Below are 24,869 nucleotides of genomic sequence, written 5' to 3' on the forward strand. Positions count from 1 at the left end.
CAATATCACCATATCAACATCAACATCACCATATCAACATCACCATATCAATATCGCCATATCAATATCACCATATCAATATCACCATATTAATATCACCATATCAATATCACCATATTAATATCACCATATTAATATCAATATCACCATATCAATACCACCATATCAATATCACCATATTAATATCAATATCACCATATCACTATCACCATATCAACATCACCATATCACTATCACCATATCAATATCACCATATCAATATCACCATATCAATATCACCATATCAACATCACCATATCAATATCACAATATCAATATCACCATATCAACATCACCATATCAATATCACAATATCAATATCACAATATTAATATCACAATATCAACATCACCATATCAATATCACCATATCAACATCACCATATCAACATCACCACATCCATATCAATTTCACCATATCAATATCACCACATGCATATCAATATCACCATATCAATATCACCTTATCAATATCACCATATTAATATCAATATCACCATATCAACATCGATATCACCATATCAATATCACCATATTAATATCACCATATCAATATCACCTTATCAATATCACCATATTAATATTAATATCACCATATCAACATCAATATCACCATATCAATATTACCATATTAATATCACCATATCAATATCACCATATCAATATTACCATATTAATATCACCATATCAATATCACAATATCAATATCACCATATCAATATCACCGCATCAATATCACAATATTAATATCACCATATCAACATCACAATATTATTATCAATATCACCATATCAATATCACCATATCAACATCACCATATCAATATCACCATATCAATATCACCACATCAATATCACAATATTATTATCAATATCACCATATCAATCTCACAATATTAATATCACCATATCAATATTACCATATTAATATCACCTTATCAATATCACCATATCAATATCACCACATCAATATCAATATCACCATATCAACATCACCATATCAACATCACCATATCAACATCACCATATTCATATCACCATATCTATATCATCATATCAATATCACAATATTAATATCACCACATCAATATCACCATATCAATATCACCATATTAATATCACCATATCAATATTTCCATGTCAATATCACCATATCAATATCACCATATCAATATTGCCATATCAATATCGCCTTATCAATATCACCATATCAATATCAATATCACCACATCAATATCACAATATTAATATCACCATATCACTATCACCATATCAATATCACCATATCAATATCACCATGTCAACATCACCATAGTAATATCACCTTATCAATATCACCATATTAATATCACCTTATCAATATCACCATATCAATATCACAATAATAATGTCACCATATCAACATCACCATACCAATATCACCATATTAATATCAATATCACCATATTAATATCAATATCACCATATTAATATCAATATCACCATATCAATATCACCGTATCAATAGCACCATATTAATATCACCATGTCTATATCAATATCCCATTCTAATATCACCATATGAATATCACCATACCAATATAACCATATTAATATCAATATCACCATATCAATATCACCATATCCATATCACATCACAATTTGCCATGTTGCTTAGTAATGCTCGTGGTCATTGCTGTATGACATCACCATCTCTCATGGATACGCCATGTTCCATTCCTCTCCAACAGAGAGAATCAGAGGGGAGAAGAAGAGGAGCCCGTCCCCATTACCTTCCCCCCAGGTGGTGTTTCTGAAGGACATTGTGTGTTACCTGTCCCTACTGGAGAGGGGCACACCAGAGGACAAGCTGGAGTGTGAGTTACAGCGTCTAATTACTAGTGTGTAAACAACCAAGGTATTTGAGAGAGGTCAGTCATGTAGAGTAGTCAAAAGGTGTCACCTAAACTTCTCAGAAAGACATCCTCCCACAATCTGAGTGGATAAGTCAATTCATTAATTTTTCCAGCTCAGTCACCAAATACAGGCGGGCTTTCACACACACGCACACACACACACATACACACACACCAGTGCCATTTCAGATGAGGGAGGACAATTTTTTTTTTTTATAAGCATGGCCTTATTTCTATTACAGTATATTGGATGACTGTCATTCATATTACATTCACCCAGGTAAATGTAACAGCGATAGGTTTAGGCTACTACATGATACTATAATTTCCCCTATACCCATCATGAGGTTGCTACAACCTTGCCTTTGAATGAAAGCTAACAACGTAGGTGCGTACAGGTCGAGAGACAAATTTGATATGACAGACCGTGACACATGGACAGAGTGACATTCAATACCACCTTGCACACTCTTGCCTGCATCTAGCTGATCTAGGGTGTAATCATTAGTCCAACAGTTGCAAACGAGAGTTTCTATTGGACAAATTCAGGTACGTTTATCCCCGTTTTGTTTAAGAAACGTTCTTCAATCACGCGTAAACACCAGTTCACAGTTTCATAGCAGCCACGTTGTATTCCTTCTCGCATCTATGTTATGCGCTCTCCTCCTTTCACCTCTTTCCTTCGCTTGTGGACTTCACAACACATCAGCTGTATGTGACCAGGCGAAAAAACCTTTCCAAGCCAAGCCACTACACACAGCCTACATCGTTGTCACCATATTAGCTAAAGTAACGTCATGGTCAGCATAGCAAATAGAACTAACGTATTTGTAAACCCAGCTACATCCAGTAACGTTACAGTGTACAGTCAGGAAAGCAGTTACACTGGAGGGCCCCGGTGGCAGTACATTTGTAAAACCAAAAGCTTACCTTGACTTGGAAGAGTTCCAGTGTTGTGTGGGATAGTCATAGCCAGCTAGCTAATCTAACATAGCATCCCTCTGTTTGAGCAGGGTGTTTCAGTGGGCTAAACTAGCTATCTGCATTTGCTAGCTAAGTGAAACTGAAAGTACAAACAAACGACAATCTCTATGTCTCTCTTGCTTCTCCTTCATTTAGGAAGAAATTAATTGGTTTAGCTATTTTCTTTCTCTCTTCGAGTCAACTACTCACCACATTTTATGCACTGCAGTGCTAGCTAGCTGTAGTTTATGCTTTCAGTACTAGATTCATTCTCTGATCCTTTGATTGGGTGGACAACATGTCAGTTCATGCTGCAAGAGCTCTGATAGACTGGAGGATGTCCTCCGGAAGATGTGATAATTACTGTGTAAGTCTATGGAAGGGGGTGAGAACCATGAGCCTCCTAGGTTTTGTATTGAAGTCAATGTACTCAGAGGAGGACGGAAGCTAGTTGTCCTCCGGCTACATCATGGTGCTACCCTACAGAGTGCTGTTGAGACTACTGCAGACTTTCTTTGCAAAATAGTGTTTTAATCAATTATTTGGTGATGTGATTATATTTAGTATAGTTTTATCTAAAAATGATACTTTTTTAAATGTTTTTAACATTTCATTTTTTATGAAATTCACTGAGGAGGATGGTCGTCCTCTTGCTCCTCTGAGGAGCTTCCACACACACACACACACACACACACACACACACACACACACACACACACACACACACACACACACACACACACACACACACACACACACACACACACACACACACACACACACACACACACACACACACACACACACACACACACACACACACACACACACACACAGGTTGTGAGCAGTGAGTCAGGAGTTAGGCTCCCCTTGGGATTAACTCAGCCTCAGTACCTGTCCTCGTTAGCCCATGGACATCCTAAACCCTGGTGTTTCCAATAGACTTCTTTAGCGTTGGGAGCTATATCCGCACACTCTGACACAGGTAATCTCTGCTAACTGCTTCCGACATCCCAATAAAACAGGAGTACGTGTCACGCTCTATTACATCCCCTGCTCCAACACAGGAGTGGTGTTGCGTCACGCTCTAATACTTCCCCTGCTCCAACACAGGAGTGGTGTTGTGTCACGCTCTAATACTTCCCCTGCTCCAACACAGGAGTGGTGTTGTGCCACGCTCTAATACTTCCCCTGCTCCAACACAGGAGTGGTGTTGTGTCACGCTCAAATACTTCCCCTGCTCCAACACAGGAGTGGTGCTGAGTCACACTCTAATACTTCCCCTGCTCTACAGAGGGGTGGTCTGACTGGGAATTCAAGTGGTGCTGACAGACAGGGACTTCAAGACATTACAGCTGAATCATGGGGTCCCTTTTTTCTCGTTCCCCTCCAGTCATGTTCCGGCTGTACGACACAGATGGCAACGGAGTACTGGACAGCTCGGTTAGTGGCCCTCTCTTCTCTTCTCCTCTCTTCTTTTCCCTACTCTTCTCTCCTTTCGTCTCTTCCGCTCTTCTGTTTTAATCTACTCTTTTCTTTCCTTTCTTCTGTTCTCTCCTCTTCTCTTCTCTCCTTTCTTCTGTTCTGTTCTCTCCCCTCTCCTCCCATCTCCTTTCCTCCCTTCTCCTCCCCTCCCACCTCCTCTCCTTTCCTCTTCTCTCCTTTCTTCTGTTCTGGTCTCTCCTTTCCTTTCCTCTTCTCTCCTTTCTTCTGTTCTGGTCTCTACTTTCATTTCCTCTTCTCTTCTCTCCTTTCTTCTGTTCTGGTCTCTCCTTTCCTCTTCTCTTCTCTCCTTTTTTCTGTTCTGGTCTTTCCTTTCCTCTTCTCTTCTCTTCTCTCCTTTCTTCTGTTCTGGTCTCTGCTTTCCTCTTCTCCTCTCCTCTCCTCACAGCTCCTCTCTTCTCCTCTCATGCAGTGCTCAGTGCAATTAGAACAACCCTGTTACAATACATCCTTATTTCCTCTGAACTGCACTGCTTCATTCTTAGATCCTTCAACAGTATACCGAGTCGATATGCAGGGGTATGAGGTAATTGAAGTAGAAATGTACATTCACTACCGGTACAAAGTTTTAGAACACCTTCTCATTCAAGGGTTTTTCTTTATTTTGACTATTTTCCACATTGTTGAATAATAGTGAAGACATCAACACTATGAAATAACACATATGGAATCATGTAGTAACTGAAAAAGTGTAAAATATTTTATATTTGAGATTCTTAGGATGATATCAGAGGATACTGTCATCATAGGATGATGTGGATGATATCAGAGGATACTGTCATCATAGGGTGATGTGGATGATATCAGAGGATACTGTCATCATAGAATGATGTGGATGATATCAGAGGATACTGTCATCATAGAATGATGTGGATGATATCAGAGGATACTGTCATCATAGAATGATGTGGATGATATCAGAGGATACTGTCATCATAGAATGATGTGGATGATATCAGAGGATACTGTCATCATAGAATGATGTGGATGTGGATGATATCAGAGGATACTGTGGTCTGACTAATTTGTTTTCAAGGACACTCCCTATGATCTTCTTGGGCATGCCAAAATGTGGAGGATTTTTTTATTTTCTAAATGGAGAACATATGTGATCGTCTCTGTCAGTCTCTTGGTAGTAATGTCTGTGGATGTGTGGATGCGTTCATTTGTTATCAAGAAGGCAGCCACAGTGATGTTGTTGTTGTTGTGGTATAATGTTTATCTCGCTTGCTGGGTGTAGGAACTGGACCGCATCATCAATCAGATGGTCCACGTGGCAGAGTACCTGGAATGGGACTCTGCAGAGCTGCGACCGGTAAGGATGCACACAGCCTTGTGTGTCTTGTTTCCCCTGTTCCCAATGTATTGTGGCGACCTGAAAAGGCTAGCTTAACGACAGTGACAAGGAAATGTTGGATCATTACAGTATTATAATTTGACAAGAATTTACTGGACTCACCCTCTGTCCTCCCCCTCTCCCTGTGTTCTAGATCCTGAAGGAGATGATGGAAGAGATAGACTATGACCGGGACGGAACAGTCACTCTGGAGGAGTGGATCAGAGGAGGCCTCACCACCATCCCTCTGCTGGTCCTGCTGGGCATGGAGACGGTGAGGGAGAGTGCATGTGTGTGTGTGTGTGATATTATTTGATAACGGATGCCGTGTAGCAGACACTTTTATCCAAAGTGCATACATTTTAGTAAGTGTATATGATCCCTGTGGGAAGAGAGATAAAGTATGTGTCTGCGTGCGTTTGGAGTGTCAGTTCCACAAAATCAATTCAGAAAGATTGATATCTTTCTCTTTCTCTTTCTCTTTCTCTTTCTCTTTCTCTTTCTCTCTCTCTTTCTCTCCCTGTAGAATGTTCAGGAAGATGGTCAGCATGTGTGGAAACTGAAGCACTTCAACAAGCCAGCCTACTGTAACTACTGCCACACCATGCTGCTGGGAGTTCGCAAGCAGGGCCTCTGCTGCTCCAGTGAGTGTGTGTGTGTGGCCCTTAGTTCTACTGTCTCTTTGTCTCATTAAAGAGATACTTCAAGATTTTGGCAGAGTCAGATGAACTCGTGGGTACCATTTTTATGTCTCTGCGTCCAGTATGAAGGAAGTTAGGTCAGGTAGTTTCAGGAGCCAATGCTAACTTGCGTTAACGCAATGACTGGAAGTCTATGGTATCTGCAGATACCAGGGTGCGAATTATGGGAGAGCAGGAGGGGCTCAGCTCCCCTGAATGAGACATTAGCTCCCCTAAATGCAACAAAAGTCAAACTTTGAGGGGGTCTAAATAATACTAACTTAATTATTCACCTATTTGTTTAAAATGCAGTGGTAAATCTGTTTTACAATGGTAAATATGAAAATAATGCTTGAAAGGAACACCCCAACCTCTCTGTCATGGTTTAAACCATTTATTTATATGTGATTGCACAAATCGTCTCCCTGTTCACTGTGCTGTCCACTCAGTAGTGCTAAATTTAGCCACAACTGAGCTCCTTTAAATACATTTACATTGTACTAGTTAATTTTCACCATTTGTTTGCCATGTGCCCTTGATAAAAATAGCCTTTACCACAGTTTTGGCCCCAGTCAGGTTCTCTGGCAGGTTCACTGCCCCGCAGTGTTGGTTCTAGCTTGTATGGCTCCCTGGGCGAACCCGCAATTTAGCCCCCCCCCCACCAGACAATATGTCTGTGAAACTGTATATTCTTAGTATTATGAATTAATTGTGTTTTTTTAGGTAGCATTTCGTAGTGTGACTGATTTTACTAAATGCATTAGTACTTATTATTATTATTATTATTATTAGTACTTATTAGTACTGCATTAGTACAAAGTTAGAGGTCCGCTATTTGATAGATTCCCCCACTCCCCCTACCTCGGGCTTCCAGTGGGGAGACCTGAGGTCAACCTACCCCCGCCCCACTCCGCATCTCGTACTGAGTGGTTAGACCATCCCAGGCAGTAGCCTGCCTAGCTCACAAACTAGAATCAGGGCTCCCACTCCGACAAGGTTAATTGACCCACAGTCCCACACGGTGACATGATATCATTGACGTAATGTGCAAATGAAAACCGATTGCGCAAATGTCACCATTCCAAATGTTTTGGTGCGGGAGCCCCGTGCCGCCCCCGAAAAGATGCCGCCCTGGGCGGCTGCCCATGTTGCCTATACCTAAATCTGCCACTGGGCTGGGGGCATAATAACTAAACGCTGCCTCTCCATGCCTTTTGGTCCTAGGCTTTGGGATAGTAAAAAGGCCAGTGCCAGAGGACCTGAGGGACCTACTAGGTACATAACTAAAAAGCATGTCTGACATGTATTGTGGTGCACAATTGTGGATTGAGATAAAAACCAATAGAAGAATCTTAAAATGTATTCTAAAGCTCACAGACAGCCAGTACAGAGACATTACAACTGGTGTAATGTGTGCTCTCCGTCTGGTCTTGGTCAGTACCCAGGCTGCAGCATTCTGTATGTTTTGCAGTTGACCAATGGCTTTCTTGCGTAGACCAGACAGGAGAGCATGACAGTAGTCAAGCCTGTTTGTAATTAAAGCATGGATGAGTCTCTCTGTATCAGCCTGAGAGAGAAACGGCCACACCTTGGCAATTTTTCTCAGGTGGTAAAAATATATTTTGGTCACATTCCTATTATGTGATTTGAAATTTAGCTCAGAATCTAAAATAACACCTATTTTTTTTTACCTGGTGTTTTATCTTTATTGCCCGTGAATTAAAATGTGCGGCTAGATTCTCTCTCTGTGCTTTGGCTCCAACAATAAGTACCTCGGTCTTGTCTTGATTTAGCTGGAAGAAGTTGTGAGCCATCCATGTATTTAAATCACTAATACAGTCTAATAATTTATCCGTGGAGCAATAATCCTCTGGTGACACAGAAATGTAAAGTTGTGTATCGTCTGCATAGCAGTGAAAATCAATGCTGTGCCTTCAGATAACGCTGCCAAGGGGTAACATATATAAACTGAACAATACCGGACCCAAAATCGAACCTTGTGGAACGTCACATGTGATGTGTATTTTCTCTGAGTTATGTTCACCAAGTGTGACAAAAAATTCTCAACTGGTCCTAAACCAATTTAGAACTGGACCGGAGAGGCCAACCAACCTCTCCAGTCTGTCCAGAAGGACATCATGGTTGACAGTGTCGAATGCAGCACTTAAAAATCTAAGGCTGTCTCTGGGCACGAAAACCAAATTGGATTTTTTACAGTTAAAAAAACTATTTCTCCAGAATTCTGCTGGAAGGTTGGACATTGGTTGATAGTCGCTAAGAGCAGAAGAATCTAGATGACTTTTCTTCAGAAAGGGTTTCCCCATAGCAGTTTTTAGTGCAGTGGAGTGCACGGTGTGATTAACAATAGCTTGCACTTCTTCAGATATGCAATTAAAAACTGTTTTGAAGAATGTGGTGGGGATAGGATCGAGAAAGCAGATCGAGAAAGCAGGGAGAAGGCTTAAGTGGTGATATCACTTTCCTGAGCATGTCTGTGTCAACCAGGGGAAATTAATGAGTAGTGCCTTTGCGTGGTGGGCTAGGGCACATATCATCAAACTTCTCATCATGCTTGACTGATACATTGTAGCCTAGTCTAGTAAATTGACTGTACGTGTTAGGGTGACCATTCCGTTTTTTCAGGTATAGTTTCAGACCTATTGCAGGTGTCTTGACTTTTTAAGATGCAAAAAAATTCAATTTGTCAGCAAGACGCATGAATTAATGTAGGCGTAATCAATGGCAATCCCCTAATGTCATTTGCCATCCTTTTTGGTGTTTTGTAAACAGATGTCCATTCATCATGCTGCTCAAGTGTACATCCACTGCACTATTTTGATTATTTTGGAGTCGATGAACACGCACTGGTAGTAGCGATATGTTTGACAATCAAATAAAAGCTTCATGACTGGTTGTGTTCATGCCAAATTAAATGGTAACTCATTTTTACCCTCTAGTTTCATATTTATTAATAGGCTCACACATTTATTTCCAATAGAGACCCCCTTCGAATGTCACGTGTAATTCGCAGTCTGGCAGATAACATAGACTTCCGGTCATTGTTCTAATTGTGCTAGCGCTAGTTAGGAACTACAGTTGAAGTCGGAAGTTTACATACACCTTAGCCAAATACATTTAAACTCAGTTTTTCACAATTCCTGACATTTAATCATAGTCAAAATTCCCTGTCTTCGGTCAGTTAGGATCACCACTTTATTTTAAGAATGTGAAATGTCAGAATAATAGTAGAGAGAATGATTTATTTCAGCTTTTATTTCTTTCATCACATTCCCAGTGGGTCAGAAGTTTACATACACTCAATTAGTATTTGGTAGCATTGTCTTTAAATTGTTTAACTTGGGTCAAACGTTTCGGGTAGCCTTCCACAAGCTTCCCACAATAAGTTGGGTGAATTTTGGCCCATTCCTCCTGACAGAGCTGGTGTAACTGAGTCAGGTTTGTAGGTCTCCTTGCTCGCACACACTTTTTCTTTTCTGCCCACAAATTTTCGATGGGATTGAGGTCAGGGCTTTGTGATGGCCACTCCAATACCTTGACTTTGTTGTCATTAAGCCATTTTGCCACAACTTTGGAAGTATGCTTGAGGTCATTGTTCATTTGGGAGACCCATTTGCGACCAAGCTTGAACTTCCTGACTGATGTCTTGAGATGTTGCTTCAATATATCCACATAATTTCCCCCCTCATGATGCCATCTATTTTGTGAAGTGCACCAGTCCCTCCTGCAGCAAAGCACCCCCACAACATGATGCTGCCACCCCCGTGCTTCATGGTTGGGATGGTGTTCTTTGGCTTGCAAGCCTCCCCCTTTTACCTCCAAACATACCGATGGTCATTATGGCCAAACAGTTCTATTTTTGTTTCATCAGACCAGAGGACATTTCTCCAAAAAGTACGATCTTTGTCCCCATGTGCAGTTGCAAACCGTAGTCTGGCTTTTTTATGGCAGTTTTGGAGCAGTGGCTTCTTCCTTGCTGAGCGGCCTTTCAGGTTATGTCGATATAGGACTCGTTTTACTGTGGATATAGATACTTTTGTACCTGTTTCCTCCAGCATCTTCACAAGGTCCTTTGCTGTTGTTCTGGGATTGATTTGCACTTTTCGCACCAAAGTACCTTCATCTCTAGGAGACAGAACGCGTCTCCTTCCTGAGCGGTATGACGGCTGCGTGGTCCCATGGTGTTTATACTTGCGTATTATTGTTTGTACAGATGAACGTGGTACCTTCAGGTGTTTGGAAATTGCTCCCAAGGATGAACCAGACTTGTGGAGGTCTACAATTTATTTTCTGAGATCTTGGCTGATTTCTTTTGATTTTCCCATGATGTCAAGCGAAGAGGCACTGAGTTTGAAGGTAGGCCTTGAAATACATCCACAGGTACACCTCCAATTCACTCAAATGATGTCAATTAGCTTCTATCGGAAGCTGCTAAAGCCATGACATAATTTTCTGGAATTTTCCAAGCTGTTTAAAGGCACAGTCAATTTAGTGTATGTAAACTGGAATTGTGATACAGTGAATTATAAGTGAAATAATCTGTATGTAAACAATTGTTGGAAAATTTACTTGTGTCATGCACAAAGTAGATGTCCTAACCGACTTGCCAAAACTATAGTTTGTTAACAAGAAATTTGTGGAGTGGTTGAAAAACGAGTTTTAATGACTCCAACCTAAGTGTATATAAACTTCCGACTTCAACTGTACATTCAAAAGGCACTGAGAGACTCCGGGGAAGTAGATAAAGGGCCTCATTGGCAAAATACCGAAGTATCCCTTTAAGTCCCTCTTTGTGTCCCTGGTTGGCCTTCACAGCTCCATTCTCTGTTTCTCTTTTCCTGCCTTTCAGTTCTTCTCTCTCTCTTTCAACCAGATGTTTATATTCTGTGAATAATAAACATGATTGCATTACTTATTAATGATCTATTATCAAGGATAATGCTATCGCTTGGTCATTTTATTACATGATTCAATGAAAGGGTTGGTGTTGCTACTCATTGTTCATCCACTGGTGAACTGTCTCTCTCTGAACCTCTGTGTTTCAGTATGCAAGTACACAGTCCATGAACGCTGTGTGTCCAAAGACATTTCTGCCTGCATCAGCACCTATGCCAAGTCCCGCAGACACACCAATGTGAGTACACAACTACACACACAAAACACACACAAAAACACACCGGCACACACACACGTTTATTTTATTTTACTATTCTTGTGGGGACCAAACAGTTGAGTCCCATTCAGAATCCTATTTTCACTAAACCCTAACTCCTAACCCTAATTGCAGCCCTAAACCTAACCCCTAAGCCTAAAATAGCCTTTTTCCTTGTGAGGACTGGTGAAATGTCCCCACTTATTTCCCACTTGTTTTACAACCCTTGTGAGGACCTCTAGTGTCTCAGCAACATCTGACTAATGTTGCTGAGCAACCTGAATCGTCAGGAGCAGAAGGGTAATGGGAGCAGGGATTCTCTCTCTCTCTCTCACACACACACACACACACACACACACACACACACACACACACACACACACACACACACACACACACACACACACACACACACACACACACACACACACACACACACACACACACACACACACACACACACACACACACACACACACACACACAGGCTCATGGGTGCAGAGAGATCAGGCAGTGCTACTAATGTTGTTAACTGCGTCTCTATATTTAACCCCTAATTTAATTAGACACCTTCTGGAATGATCTCACAGACTTGGAGTTGTCCCTCTAAGACCTTCTTTTTCTCTCCAGATGGAATTCTACTCTGTTTCAGCTCCACTTCACTTTTTCAAGTCTGGTTCAATAACAGAAGATGCCTTTTAGATGGTCTCTTATTTTTGTAAATATCTGGCACAAAATATAGCTTGTTTAGCACTGGATTAATGTTGTAACTTCCTTTAAATCATGATTGTTGTCTCTCTCTCCCCTCCTGCCTCGCTCTCTCCCTTCCTCCCTCTCTCTCTCCTGTCCTCCCTCTCTCTCTCCCTTCCTCCCTCTCTCTCTCCCTTCCTCTCTCTCTCTCTCTCTCTCTCTCTCTCTCTCTCTCTCTCTCTCTCTCTCTCTCTCTCTCTCTCTCTCTCTCTCTCTCTCTCTCTCTCTCTCTCTCTCTCTCTCTCCCTTCCTCCCTCTCTCTCCCTTCTTGCTTCTCTCCCTCTCTCCCTACCTGCCTCTCTCCCTTCCTTCCTTTCTCCCTTCCTGCCTCTCTCCCTTCCTGCTTCTCTCCCTTCCTGCCTCTCCCTCTCTTCCTTCCTGCCTCTCTCCCTTCCTGCCTCTCTCCAGGCCATGCAGCATGTCTGGATGGAGGGAAACTCTCCCACTAAGTGTGACCGCTGTCACAGAAGTATCAAGTGCTACCAGGGCTTAACGGGCCTACACTGTGTGTGGTGTCAGATCACTGTGAGTAGTACACACCTCCCTGTACTGGAGAACTCCTGGTATAGTTACAATGTTTTGGTTCATTAGTGCCTCATGTCAAGTGCCTTCGCTAGTATCAAGTGCTTCAAAAGTCTTCTGCTAATAAAAATGGTCTTGCCTAGCTGACTTGCCTAGTTAAATAAAGGCTAAATAAAATAAAAAATATAAATGGTCCTGAAGAAATTCACAGCGATAGTTTGTAATCAACCTATTATTTTTCACATTTTTACTTTACCTGAGATATCCTCTAGATGTCACCATTTACCTTTAAATGTTAAATAATATATAATGAACACTCAAACTGTGATTCATCAAACCACCCTTAAGTGGAGTTCAAAGAGCATGTTAGGATTGTCAATTTAGCTTAGTGATGTTCTCATCCCTTTAACATCACTTCAAATTAGCTTAGTGATGTTCTCATCCCTTTAGCATCACTGCAACTTAGCTTAGTGGCATTCTCATCCCTTTAGCATCACTGCAGGCATTCATTCTCATTCTTGGAAGCAGCTACTGTACTCTTTACATGAATCAGACTTTGGCATGAACCAGGGGAAAAAGGATACATTCCTATAGCAGTTTATGGTCCCGTATTATTAGCTTCAAGCTTTTGAGTGAAGTGTTTTGAATAACATCTGCCACTGTGTCAAATGACTTGTGTGAATATATCTTTTGGTATTCCTTTCCACTCTCCTTCTCCTCCTCTCATTTTCCTCCGCTCCTTTCTTCCCTCCATTCTCCTCATCTTAAATAAAGGTTAAATAAAATAAATAAAAATCTTCCTTCCTGATCAGCTCCACAATAAGTGTGCGTCCAACATGAAGCCGGAGTGTGATGGAGGAGCCCTTAGAGACCACACTCTACTCCCCTCCTACATCTGCCCTGTCGTCCTGGTGAGATCACATGAAATCAATCACACTCTGAATCTCCTATTTATTTATCTCCAATACTTTCAATACTGAAAAACACTAACACCCCCTTGAGATATAATTATAGGTCCATAAAGGTATACACTTGCCCCATTTCTCTGTAACAATTCATAAATTCATAAACAAATGTATCTTTGTCTATGTCTGTCTGTCCGTCCGTCCTTCTGTCTGTCTGTCCGTACGTCTGTCCGTCTGTCTATCTGTCCATCTGTCTGTCTGCAGGACCGTCATTCTGTTGTGAAGCGGGGTGAAGGGGACTCCCCGCCCAGCAGCAGCCCTGACAACATGAGTCAGAGCTTGAAATTCACAGGAGACGGACAAGCACTGCAGGTGAGTAAATCAAGCCCAGAGCATCTTCAGTGGTTAAAGCCTTGGAGTATGTTGTGTTTGCTGATGGCAGGTTAAAGTGTGTGCTGTGTTTGCATGGGTATACACTACTCTACAGTATCTCATTATCCTGTCTCTGATCTCCTGTTCAGATCACTCCTCTCCCAGGTACACATCCCCTGCTGGTCCTGGTCAACCCAAAGAGTGGAGGGAGACAGGGGGAGCGGTAAGTCACAGTGTCTGATATTATTAATGGATTGAAACACTCCTGCAATATACACTAGTATGTGGACACCTGCTTCCATTCAGCCTCAAGAGCATTAGTGAGGTCGGGCACTGATGTTGGGCGAATAGGCCTGGCTCGCAGTTAACATTCAAAATTATCCCAAAGGTGTTTGATGGGGTTGAGGTCAAGTCTCTGTGCAGGCCAGTCAAGTTCTTCCACACCGATCTTGACAAACCATTTCTGTATGGACCTCGCTTTGTGTACGGGGGCATTTTAATGCTGAAAGAGGAAAGGACCTTCCCCAAACTGTTGCCACAAAGTTGGAAGCACAGAATCGTCTAGAATGTCATTGTATTCTGTAGCGTTAAGATGTCCCTTCACTGGAACTAAGGGGCCTAGCCCGAACCATGAAAAATAGCCCCAGACCATTATTCCTCCTCCAACAAACTTTACAGTTGGCACTATGCTTTCGGGCAGGCAGCATTCTCCTGGCATCCGCCAAACCCAGATTCGTCCGTTGGACTGCCAGATGGTGAAGCGTGATTCATCACTCCAGAGAACGCGTTTCCACTGCTCCAGAGTCCAATGGCGGCTAGCTTTAATCCACTCCAGTCAATGCTTGGCATTTCGCATGCTGATCTTAGGCTTGTGTGCGGCTGCTCAGCGATGGAAACCCATTTCAATAAGCTCCTGACGAACAGTTATTTTGCTGACATTGCTTCCAGAGGCAGTTTGGAACTCGGTAGTGAGTGTTGCAACTGAGGACAGACAATTTTTACGCGCTGGGGCCTTCAGCACTTGGCGGTCCCATTCTGTGAGATTGTGTGGCCTACCACTTCGTGGCTGAGACGTTGTTGCTCCTAGATGCTTCCACTTCACAATAACAGCACTTACAGTTGAACAGGGCAGCTCTAGCAGGGCAGAAATCTGACAAACTGACTTGTTGGAAAGGTGGCATCCTATGACAGTGCCACGTTGAAAGTCACTGAGCTCTTCAGTAGAGCCCATTCTACTGCCAATGTTTGTCTATAGAGATTGCATGGCTGCGTGCTCAATTTTATACACCTGTCAGCAACAGCTGTGGCTGAAATAGCCAAATCCACGTACTTTTGGCCATGTAGTGTATGTTTCATACAGTCCTGTAATGCTACTGACAAAGTATTATAAAGACTTTGGCTGACTGTTCATCATAGAATCAAAGTAATGTGAAGCTAGCATAGCTAAAGCTAACAACAATAACTGCCTGGTCTTTGGAGATTAAATTCTATAAGTTTTAGGCCTTGATAATTACAGACGATTTAACATTTTGGAAATAATGATGGACTATTGGCTGTTCTGACACAGTGTCCTAAAAGCAGTTGTTAATGAAAATGAATGTGTTCATTGTTTCAGCATTCTCTCCTCTCTCCTCCCACCATGCATTTCACAGCACCAGGAGGCCTGCTTTGTTGGCTTCAGAAACTCCATCACCATAGCAACACAGTCTTAAATACCACTTAAAAGGGAAATTATTCTCTATTATTAGACATGTTCTCCTAAAAAAAAAAGATGCATTTAATCTCTGAGTACAAAAACAAAGCCTATTTCTGCTCCCTTTGATGTCAATAAGGAAATGAAAGGGTTGGTGTTGAGTCACTGATTGGTCCTGTTTTTGTGAATGAGGCTTTCAGGCAGTTTAATGACTGTTTTACAGCATTTTAAATGTCACACGGTCCTCTTATGTTAAGTAGTATATTTATACACATTTTTCCTTCTGAATGAACTTCGTAAAACTTAAATTTAAGTTTTCTTCATGACACATTCATAACAGTATCATAGGAAACTGTATCTGACACACCATATAGAATGAGTTGCATTCTAAGCCAAATGTTTTGTTCGTGGTGATGCATTCTAACCTAGCTGTCGGCTTTCTGTTGTCTTTTGCCACTGCTTTTCACACTCTGACCAAAGTGCAGTGTGGGTATTGGAAGCTACTGACGCAATTACCAGTGCAAGGTCAATTTGGAGCCTTCAATATAATAGATCTCCGATGCAGATCCTGCTTGTCAATGTTACAGGAAACTGCTATGTCAATGGGCACAGTAAGCTGTAGAGATAATTACAAATTTAGAGCAAAACCACATTTACTGTGGACACCATGTTAACTGTGTTTTTAAGTAAAACTTGTAATTAAATGTTGCTACTTTACATTCTATGTCTGTCTTTGTATGCATGAAGTATTAGTTATCTCTCATTCCCTCTCTCTCTCTCTGGCTCACTCTCTCTCTCTTTCTCTCTTTCCGTCTCTCTCGTGCTTGCTCTCTCTCTCTCTCTCTGGCTCTCTCTCTCTCTCTGGCTCACTCTCTCTCTCTCTCTGGCTCTCTCTCTCTCTCTTTCTCTCTTTCCGTCTCTCTCGTGCTTGCTCTCTCTCTCCCTCTCTGGCTCACTCTCTCTCTTCTGGCTCCATTTTGCACATAGTTTGAGTTTGTCAGCTTGTGTGTATGTGCAGCAACTCTAACACAGCTGTCATATGGTCTATATATATATGTCTTCTACAGGGTATTGAGAAAGTTCCAGTACCTGCTGAACCCCAGGCAGGTGTACAGTCTCGACCGAGGGGGACCCATGGTGGGGTAAGACTAATTCATTACTATAGACTCATGGTGGGTAAGACTAATTCATTACTATAGACCCATGGTGGGGTAAGACTAATTCATTACTATAGACTCATGGTGGGGTAAGACTAATTCATTACTATAGACCCATGGTGGGTAAGACTAATTCATTACTATAGACTCATGGTGGGTAAGACTAATTCATTACTATAGACCCATGGTGGGGTAAGACTAATTCATTACTATAGACCCATGGTGGGTAAGACTAATTCATTACTATAGACTCACGGTGGGTAAGACTAATTCATTACTATAGACCCATGGTGTGGTAAGACTAATTCATTACTATAGACTCATGGTGTGGTAAGACTAATTCATTACTATAGACTCATGGTGGGGTAAGACTAATTCATTACTATAGACTCATGGTGTGGTAAGACTAATTCATTACTACAGACTCATGGTGGGGTAAGACTAATTCATTACTATAGACTCATGGTGTGGTAAGACTAATTCATTACTATAGACTCATGGTGTGGTAAGACTAATTCATTACTATAGACTCATGGTGTGGTAAGACTAATTCATTACTATAGACTCATGGTGGGGTAAGACTAATTCATTACTATAGACTCATGGTGTGGTAAGACTAATTCATTACTATAGACTCATGGTGTGGTAAGACTAATTCATTACTATAGACTCATGGTGTGGTAAGACTAATTCATTACTATAGACCCATGGTGTGGTAAGACTAATTCATTACTATAGACTCATGGTGTGGTAAGACTAATTCATTACTATAGACCCATGGTGTGGTAAGACTAATTCATTACTATAGACTCATGGTGTGGTAAGATTAATTCATTACTATAGACCCATGGTGTGGTAAGACTAATTCATTACTATAGACCCATGGTGGGGTAAGACTAATTCATTACTATAGACTCATGGTGTGGTAAGACTAATTCATTACTATAGACTCATGGTGTGGTAAGACTAATTCATTACTATAGACCCATGGTGTGGTAAGACTAATTCATTACTATAGACCCATGGTGGGGTAAGACTAATTCATTACTATAGACTCATGGTGTGGTAAGACTAATTCATTACTATAGACCCATGGTGGGTAAGACTAACTCATTACTATAGACCTATGGTGTGGTAAGACTAATTCATTACTATAGACCCATGGTGGGGTAAGACTAATTCATTACTATAGACTCATGGTGTGGTAAGACTAATTCATTACTATAGACCCATGGTGGGGTAAGACTAACTCATCACTATAGACCCATGGTGGGGTAAGACTAACTCATCACTATAGACCCATGGTGTGGTAAGACTAACTCATCACTATAGACCCATGGTGTGGTAAGACTAATTCATTACTATAGACCCATGGTGGGGTAAGACTAACTCATCACTATAAACCCATGGTGTGGTAAGACTAATTCATTACTATAGACCCATGGTGTGGTAAGACTAATTCATTACTATAGACCCATGGTGTGGTAAGACTAATTCATCACTATAGACCCATGGTGTGGTAAGACTAACTCATCACTATAGACCCATGGTGTGGTAAGACTAATTCATTACTATAGACCCATGGTGGGGTAAGACTCATCCTCATCACTATAGACCCATGGTTGGTAAGACTAACTCATCACTATAGACCCATGGTAGGGTAAGACTAACTCATCACTATAGACCCATGGTGTGGTAAGACTAATTCATCCCTCATATCCTTACATGGATAGGAGGGCTCCCGAGTGGCACAGCGGTCTAAGACACTGCATCTGCTAGAGGAGTCACTACAGACACCCTGGTTCGAATCCAGGCTGTATCAACCGGCCATGATTGGGAGTCCCATAGGGGGGTGTGCAATTGGCGCAGCGTTGGCCAGTGCAGGCGTCGTTGTAAATAAGAATTTGTTCTTAACTGACTTGCCTAGTTAAATTGTTCTTACTTGCCTAGTTAAATAAAGGTTACATTGAAGAGTACACAGATTTACTCATCGTGTTTATTAACCTAGTTTAAATGTTACATGTGGGTTGGGTTTGTTTAGGAACACATGATAGTCGTGACTGAAATTGAGCCATACTTTACTTTCATCAGCTGGGCCTCATTACATCATATATCATCAACACATGCCAGTGTGTCATGACAGCCAGGGTAGCTTTTTTTCTTCTTTCTCTTCTCTTGTATAACGCCTCCATTGTTAGCCATACATGCAACACTTACAAAGGCACATTTATCAGGACATTTTGGATACATATCTCAATGTGTACAGCTGAAGACAGGCCTCATTTAGTCTGTCTGTATAGCACATCAGACAGATTTAATATAGACCCAGAAAAATTCTCCAAGCACCATGGCAACAGCTTTAGTCACCACCAGGCTTTTAAACAAGTGGCAGATTGAAGGTGAGTGATTTGTTTAGAGAATGCAATTAGTTGTTTTGTGTTGATTAAGAGTGAGGTCTCTCTCATTGTTCCTGTCAAAGCAGATCCTCATTTGGCCCAATTGTTGTTGATACACTTTCTCCAACTAAGCCCACATGCATAAAACAGTGTCACAAATTTGTCAAGCCTCATGCGGTTAGGTTAATAAAGGATATTAATGTCTAATATTGACGTGCAACTGTTTTGTTAAATGTACCCAGATCGTTGCTGTAGCTACAGAATTCCCTGGAGTGCTGGCATGCTTGTGTTGTGCATCACTGAGCGTTAGTACAGTTCACCGCAACGACCAGGAGAGACAGCTGTTTGACATTGGTGTCACCAGCCTTGTCAGTGGAACACACACACACACACACACACACACACACACACACACACACACACACACACACACACACACACACACACACACACACACACACACACACACACACACACACACACACACACACGCACACACACACACACACACACACACACACACACACACACACACACACACACACACACACACACGAACAGATATGTGTGTCATGCATGCACACACACAGGCACACACGGGCACAGGCACCCACACCCACACACCCACACACCCACACGCTGTTTTTTGGGGACAGATGAAAGCCCCTGTCGACACCTTTGTCCTGGCCCAGATGAAAGGTCCCTTTGAAGGTGACACTCTCTCTGGCCAGTCACTAATGCATCTCTCTCTCTCTCTCTCTCTCTCTCTCTCTCTCTCTCTCTCTCTCTCTCTCTCTCTCTCTCTCTCTCTCTCTCTCTCTCTCTCTCTCTTTCTCTGTCAATTCAAATGGCTTTATTGGCATGGGGAAACATGTTTACATTGCAAAGCTAGTGAAATAGAGAATAAACAAAAGTGAAATAAGTACAGTAAACATTACACTCAAAAGTTCCAAAAGAATAGAGACATTTGAAATGTCATATTGTGGCTAAATAAACATATAAATAAATGATACATGTGTTGTAACGATGTGCAAATAGTTCAAATACAAAAGGGAAAATAAATAAACATAAATATGGGTGGTATTCACATTGGCGTTTGTTCTTCAATTGAAGACCCACTTCAATTTGCTTACTGCCCCAATAGATACACATCACTAAAAAACTCAAATGGACCACCCACACAGACAGTGTGGTGAAGATGGCGCAACAGAGCCTCTTCAATCTCAGGAGGCTAAAGAAATTTGGCTTGTCACCTAAAACCCTCACAATGTTTTACAGATGCACAATTGAAAGCATCCTGTCGGGCTGTATCACCTGGTACGGCAACTGCACCGCCCGCAACTGCAAGGCTCTCCAGCACCCGATGTCACAGGAAGGCCAAAAAGTTCATCAAGGTCATCAACTACCCGAGCCACTGCCTGTTCACCCCGCCATCATCCAGAAGGCAAGGTCAGACCAGGTGCATCAAAGCTGGGACCAAGAGACTGAAAAACAGCTTCTTCTCAAGGCCATCAGACTTTTAAACAGAGGAAACACCATACAACCGTAGTCAGCGTGCAAGCGCCCGGCCCGCTAAAAGGAGTCACTAGAGAACTATGGGACAAAGACATCCTGGCCGGCCAAACCCTCCACTAACTCGGACGACGCTGGGACAATTGTGCGCCGCCTCATGCGTCTGGCTGCGACACAGCCTTGGCTCGAACCAGGGTCTGTAGTGACACCTCTACCACTGCGATGCAGTTACTTAGACCGCTGCACTACTCGGGAGGCCCATGGAACACCATTATTTTTGTCTTACTGAGATTTACTGTCAGGGCCCAGGTCTGACAGAATCTGTGCAGAAGATCTAGGTGCTAATGTAGGCCTTCCTTGGTTGGGGACAGAAGCACCAGATCATCAGCAAACAGTAAGGTGAAGCCTACAGTAAGGTGAAGCCGGATGCTGCAGACTGTTCTAGCGCACTCGCCAATTCGTTGATATACAGTGCCTTTGGAAAGTATTCAAACCCCTTGACTTTCCCACATTTTGTTAGGTTACAGCCTTATTCTACAATGGATTTTAAGAAATCCTCATCAATCTACACACAATACCCCCTGATGACGAAGCAAAAACTGGTTCTAATACATTTTTGCTAATTTATAAAAAAAAAAAAATGAAATATCACATTTACATAGGTATTCAGACCCTTTACTCAGTACTTTGTTGAAGCGCCTTTGGCAGCGATGTAATGGCGTGTGTGTAGGTGGCAGGGAAGTCAGGTGCAGGAGAATCGAACTTCGTTTAAATGGAGTCGTTTAATAAACTCCAAAACCAAAATACTAAATAAATAAAAGTGGGTACAAGAACCCTTCGCGCACCAACACATAATACACAAACATACAATCAAACAATCTCCGACAAGGACATGATGGGAAACAGAGGGTTAAATACACAACATGTAATTGATGGGATTGGAACCAGGTGTGAAGGAAGACAAAACCAATGGAAAATGAAAAATGGATCAGTGATGGCTAGAGGATCGTGACGTCAACCGCCGAACACCGCCCAAACAAGGAGAGGGACCGACTTCTGCAGAAGTCGTGACAGTACCCCCCCCCCCCCCCCCCCGACCTCGGGGACGACCTAGAGAGCGAGGCGCAGTGTGATCCGGATGGAGACGGTGGAAATCTCGCAGCATGGAAGGATCCAACACGTCCTCCACCGGAACCCAGCATCTCTCCTCCGGACCATACCCCTCCCAGTCCACGAGGTACTGAAGGCCCCTCGCCCGACGTCTCGAATCCAGTATGGAATGAACGGAGTACGAGGGGGTGGAGGAACCTCCCGCACCTCAGACACCTGGAGTGGGCCAGCCACCACCGGCCTGAGGAGAGACACATGGTACGAGGGGTTAATGCGGTAATCGGGGAGAAGCTGTAACCTGTAACATACCTCGTTCACTCTCCTCACGACTTTAAATGGCCCCACAAACCGCGGAGACAGCTTCCGACAGTACAGTACGGCACGCTGAAGGTGAAAATGGGCGGCGTCCCATGTTTTCTCTGCGCGCCGGAACCAGTCGTCCACCGCAGGAGCCTCGCTCTGACTCTGATGCCAAGGAGCCAGAACCGGCTGATACCCCAAAACACACTGGAAGGAAGAAAGGTTAGTGGAGGAGTGGCGGAGCGAGTTCTGGGCCATCTCTACTCGGGGCACGAACGCCGCCCACTCCGCCGGCCGGTCCTGGCAATAAGACCTCAGAAACCTACCCACATCCTGGTTAACTCTCTCCACCTGCCCGTTACTCTCGGGGTGAAAACCTGAGGTAAGGCTGACCGAGACCCCCAGACCTTCCATGAACGCCTTCCAGACTCTTGGTGTGAACTGGGGACCCCGATCAGAAACTATATCATCAGGCACCCCGTAGTGCCGGAAGACGTGTGTAAACAGGGCCTCCACAGTTTGTAGGGCCGTAGGGAGACCGGGCAAAGGGAGGAGACGACATGACTTAGAAAAACGATCCACAACGACCAGGATCGTGGTGTTACCCTGTGAAGGTGGAAGATCGGTTAGGAAATCCACCGATAGGTGCGACCACGGCCGTTGTGGAACGGGTAAGGGTTGTAACTTACCTCTGGGCAGGTGTCTAGGAGCCTTGCACTGGGCGCACAATGAGTAGGAGGAAACATAAACCCTCACGTCCTTAGCTAAAGTGGGCCACCAGTACTTCCCACTAAGACAGCGCACCGTCCGACCGATCCCAGGATGACCAGAGGAGGGTGACATGTGGGCCCAATAGATCAGCCGGTCGCGGACAGCAGACGGAACGTACAGACGCCCAGCTGGACACTGAGGGGGAGCGGGCTCTGCACACGACGCCCGCTCAATGTCTGCGTCCAGCTCCCACACTACCGGCGCCACCAAACTAGAGGCGGGGAGTATGGGAGTGGGATCCATGGGCAGCTCCTCTGTGTCATACAGCCGGGAAAATGCGTCTGCCTTAACGTTCTGGGAGCCTGGTCTGTAAGAAAGGGTAAACACAAAATGGGTGAAAAACATGGCCCACCTTGCCTGGCGAGGGTTCAGTCTCCTTGCCGCCCGGATGTACTCCAGATTGCAGTGGTCAGACCAGATGAGAAAAGGGTGTCTAGCCCCCTCAAGCTAATGTCTCGATGCCTTCAGGGCCTTGACGACAGCCAACAACTCCCGGTCCCCCACGTCATAGTTTCGCTCCGCCGGGCTGAGCTTATTCGAGAAGAAGGCACAAGGGCGGAGCTTCTGTGGCATACCAGAGCGCTGAGAGAGCACAGCTCCTATCCCAGCCTCGGACGCGTCCACCTCCACAATGAACGCCAAAGAGGGATCTGGATGGGCCAGCATGGGAGCCGAGGTAAACAAAACCCTCAGGTGACTGAAAGCCCTGTCCGCCTCAGCTGTCCACTGCAAGCGCACCGGACACCCATTCAGCAGTGAAGTAATGGGAGCCGCTACCTGACCAAAACCCCGGATAAACCTCCGGTAGTAGTTGGCAAACCCCAAGAATCGCTGCACCTCCTTTACCGTGGTGGGAGTCGGCCAATTACGCACGGCTGCAATGCGGTCACTCTCCATCTCCACCCCTGACGTAGAAATGCGATACCCTAGGAAGGAGACGGATTGTTGGAAGAACAGGCATTTCTCAGCCTTGATGTACAGGTCATGCTCCAACAGCCGACCGAGCACTTTGCGCACCTGGGACACATGCTCGGCGCGTGTAGCGGAGTATATCAAAATATCATCAATATACACCACTACACCCTGCCAGTGCAGGTCCCTGAAAATCTCGTCTACAAAAGCTTGGAAGACTGATGGCACATTCATCAACCCGTACGGCATGATGAGGTACTCATAGTGCCCAGAGGTGGTACTGAAAGCTGTCTTCCACTCGTCTCCCTCTCGGATACGCACCAGATTGTAAGCGCTCCTGAGATCTAGTTTGGTGAAGAAGCGCGCCCCGTGCATTGACTCTATCGCTGTGGCTATGAGCGGTAACGGGTAACTATACCTCACCGTGATCTGATTTAGACCCCGGTAGTCAATACACGGACACAGACCTCCCTCTTTCTTCTTCACAAAAAAGAAACTCGAGGAGACGGGTGAAGTGGAGGACCGAATGTACCCCTGACGCAGGGATTCGGAGACATATGTTTCTATAGCCTCCGTCTCCGCCTGTGAGAGGGGATACACGTGACTCCTGGGAAGTGCAGCGTCTACCAGGAGATCTATAGCGCAATCGCCCCGTCGATGAGGTGATAATTGAGTCACCTTTTTTTAGAGAAGGCGAGAGCCAAATCGGCATATTCAAGGGGAATGCGCACGGTGGAGACCTGGTCTGGACTCTCCACCGTAGTAGCACCAACGGAAATCCCTACACACCTACCTGAGCACTCTCGCGACCACCCCGTGAGAGTCCTCTGTGGCCAAGAAACAGTGGGGTTATGACAAGCTAACCAGGGTAGGCCCAGCACCACG

The 24,869-nt window shown here is 43.6% G+C and overlaps 1 protein-coding gene across 3 annotated transcripts in view; it reads left to right on the plus strand.

The window, feature by feature from the left end:
• The window catches only part of LOC139539090 (diacylglycerol kinase beta-like), a 144,336-nt gene that overhangs the window by 50,377 nt on the left and 69,090 nt on the right, over positions 1-24,869 (plus strand). For all 3 annotated transcript variants that reach the window (XM_071341834.1, XM_071341836.1, XM_071341835.1), the window contains 11 exons: positions 1,768-1,893; positions 4,289-4,338; positions 5,639-5,713; positions 5,889-6,008; positions 6,261-6,378; positions 11,478-11,566; positions 12,743-12,859; positions 13,669-13,767; positions 14,026-14,133; positions 14,283-14,356; positions 16,894-16,968. In XM_071341834.1, coding sequence (XP_071197935.1) covers positions 1,768-1,893; positions 4,289-4,338; positions 5,639-5,713; positions 5,889-6,008; positions 6,261-6,378; positions 11,478-11,566; positions 12,743-12,859; positions 13,669-13,767; positions 14,026-14,133; positions 14,283-14,356; positions 16,894-16,968 — 1,051 coding nt within the window. The remainder of the gene's footprint in view (positions 1-1,767; positions 1,894-4,288; positions 4,339-5,638; positions 5,714-5,888; positions 6,009-6,260; positions 6,379-11,477; positions 11,567-12,742; positions 12,860-13,668; positions 13,768-14,025; positions 14,134-14,282; positions 14,357-16,893; positions 16,969-24,869) is intronic.

This window comes from Salvelinus alpinus, chromosome 14, assembly GCF_045679555.1.
Source record: "Salvelinus alpinus chromosome 14, SLU_Salpinus.1, whole genome shotgun sequence".
Lineage (NCBI taxonomy): Eukaryota > Metazoa > Chordata > Actinopteri > Salmoniformes > Salmonidae > Salvelinus > Salvelinus alpinus.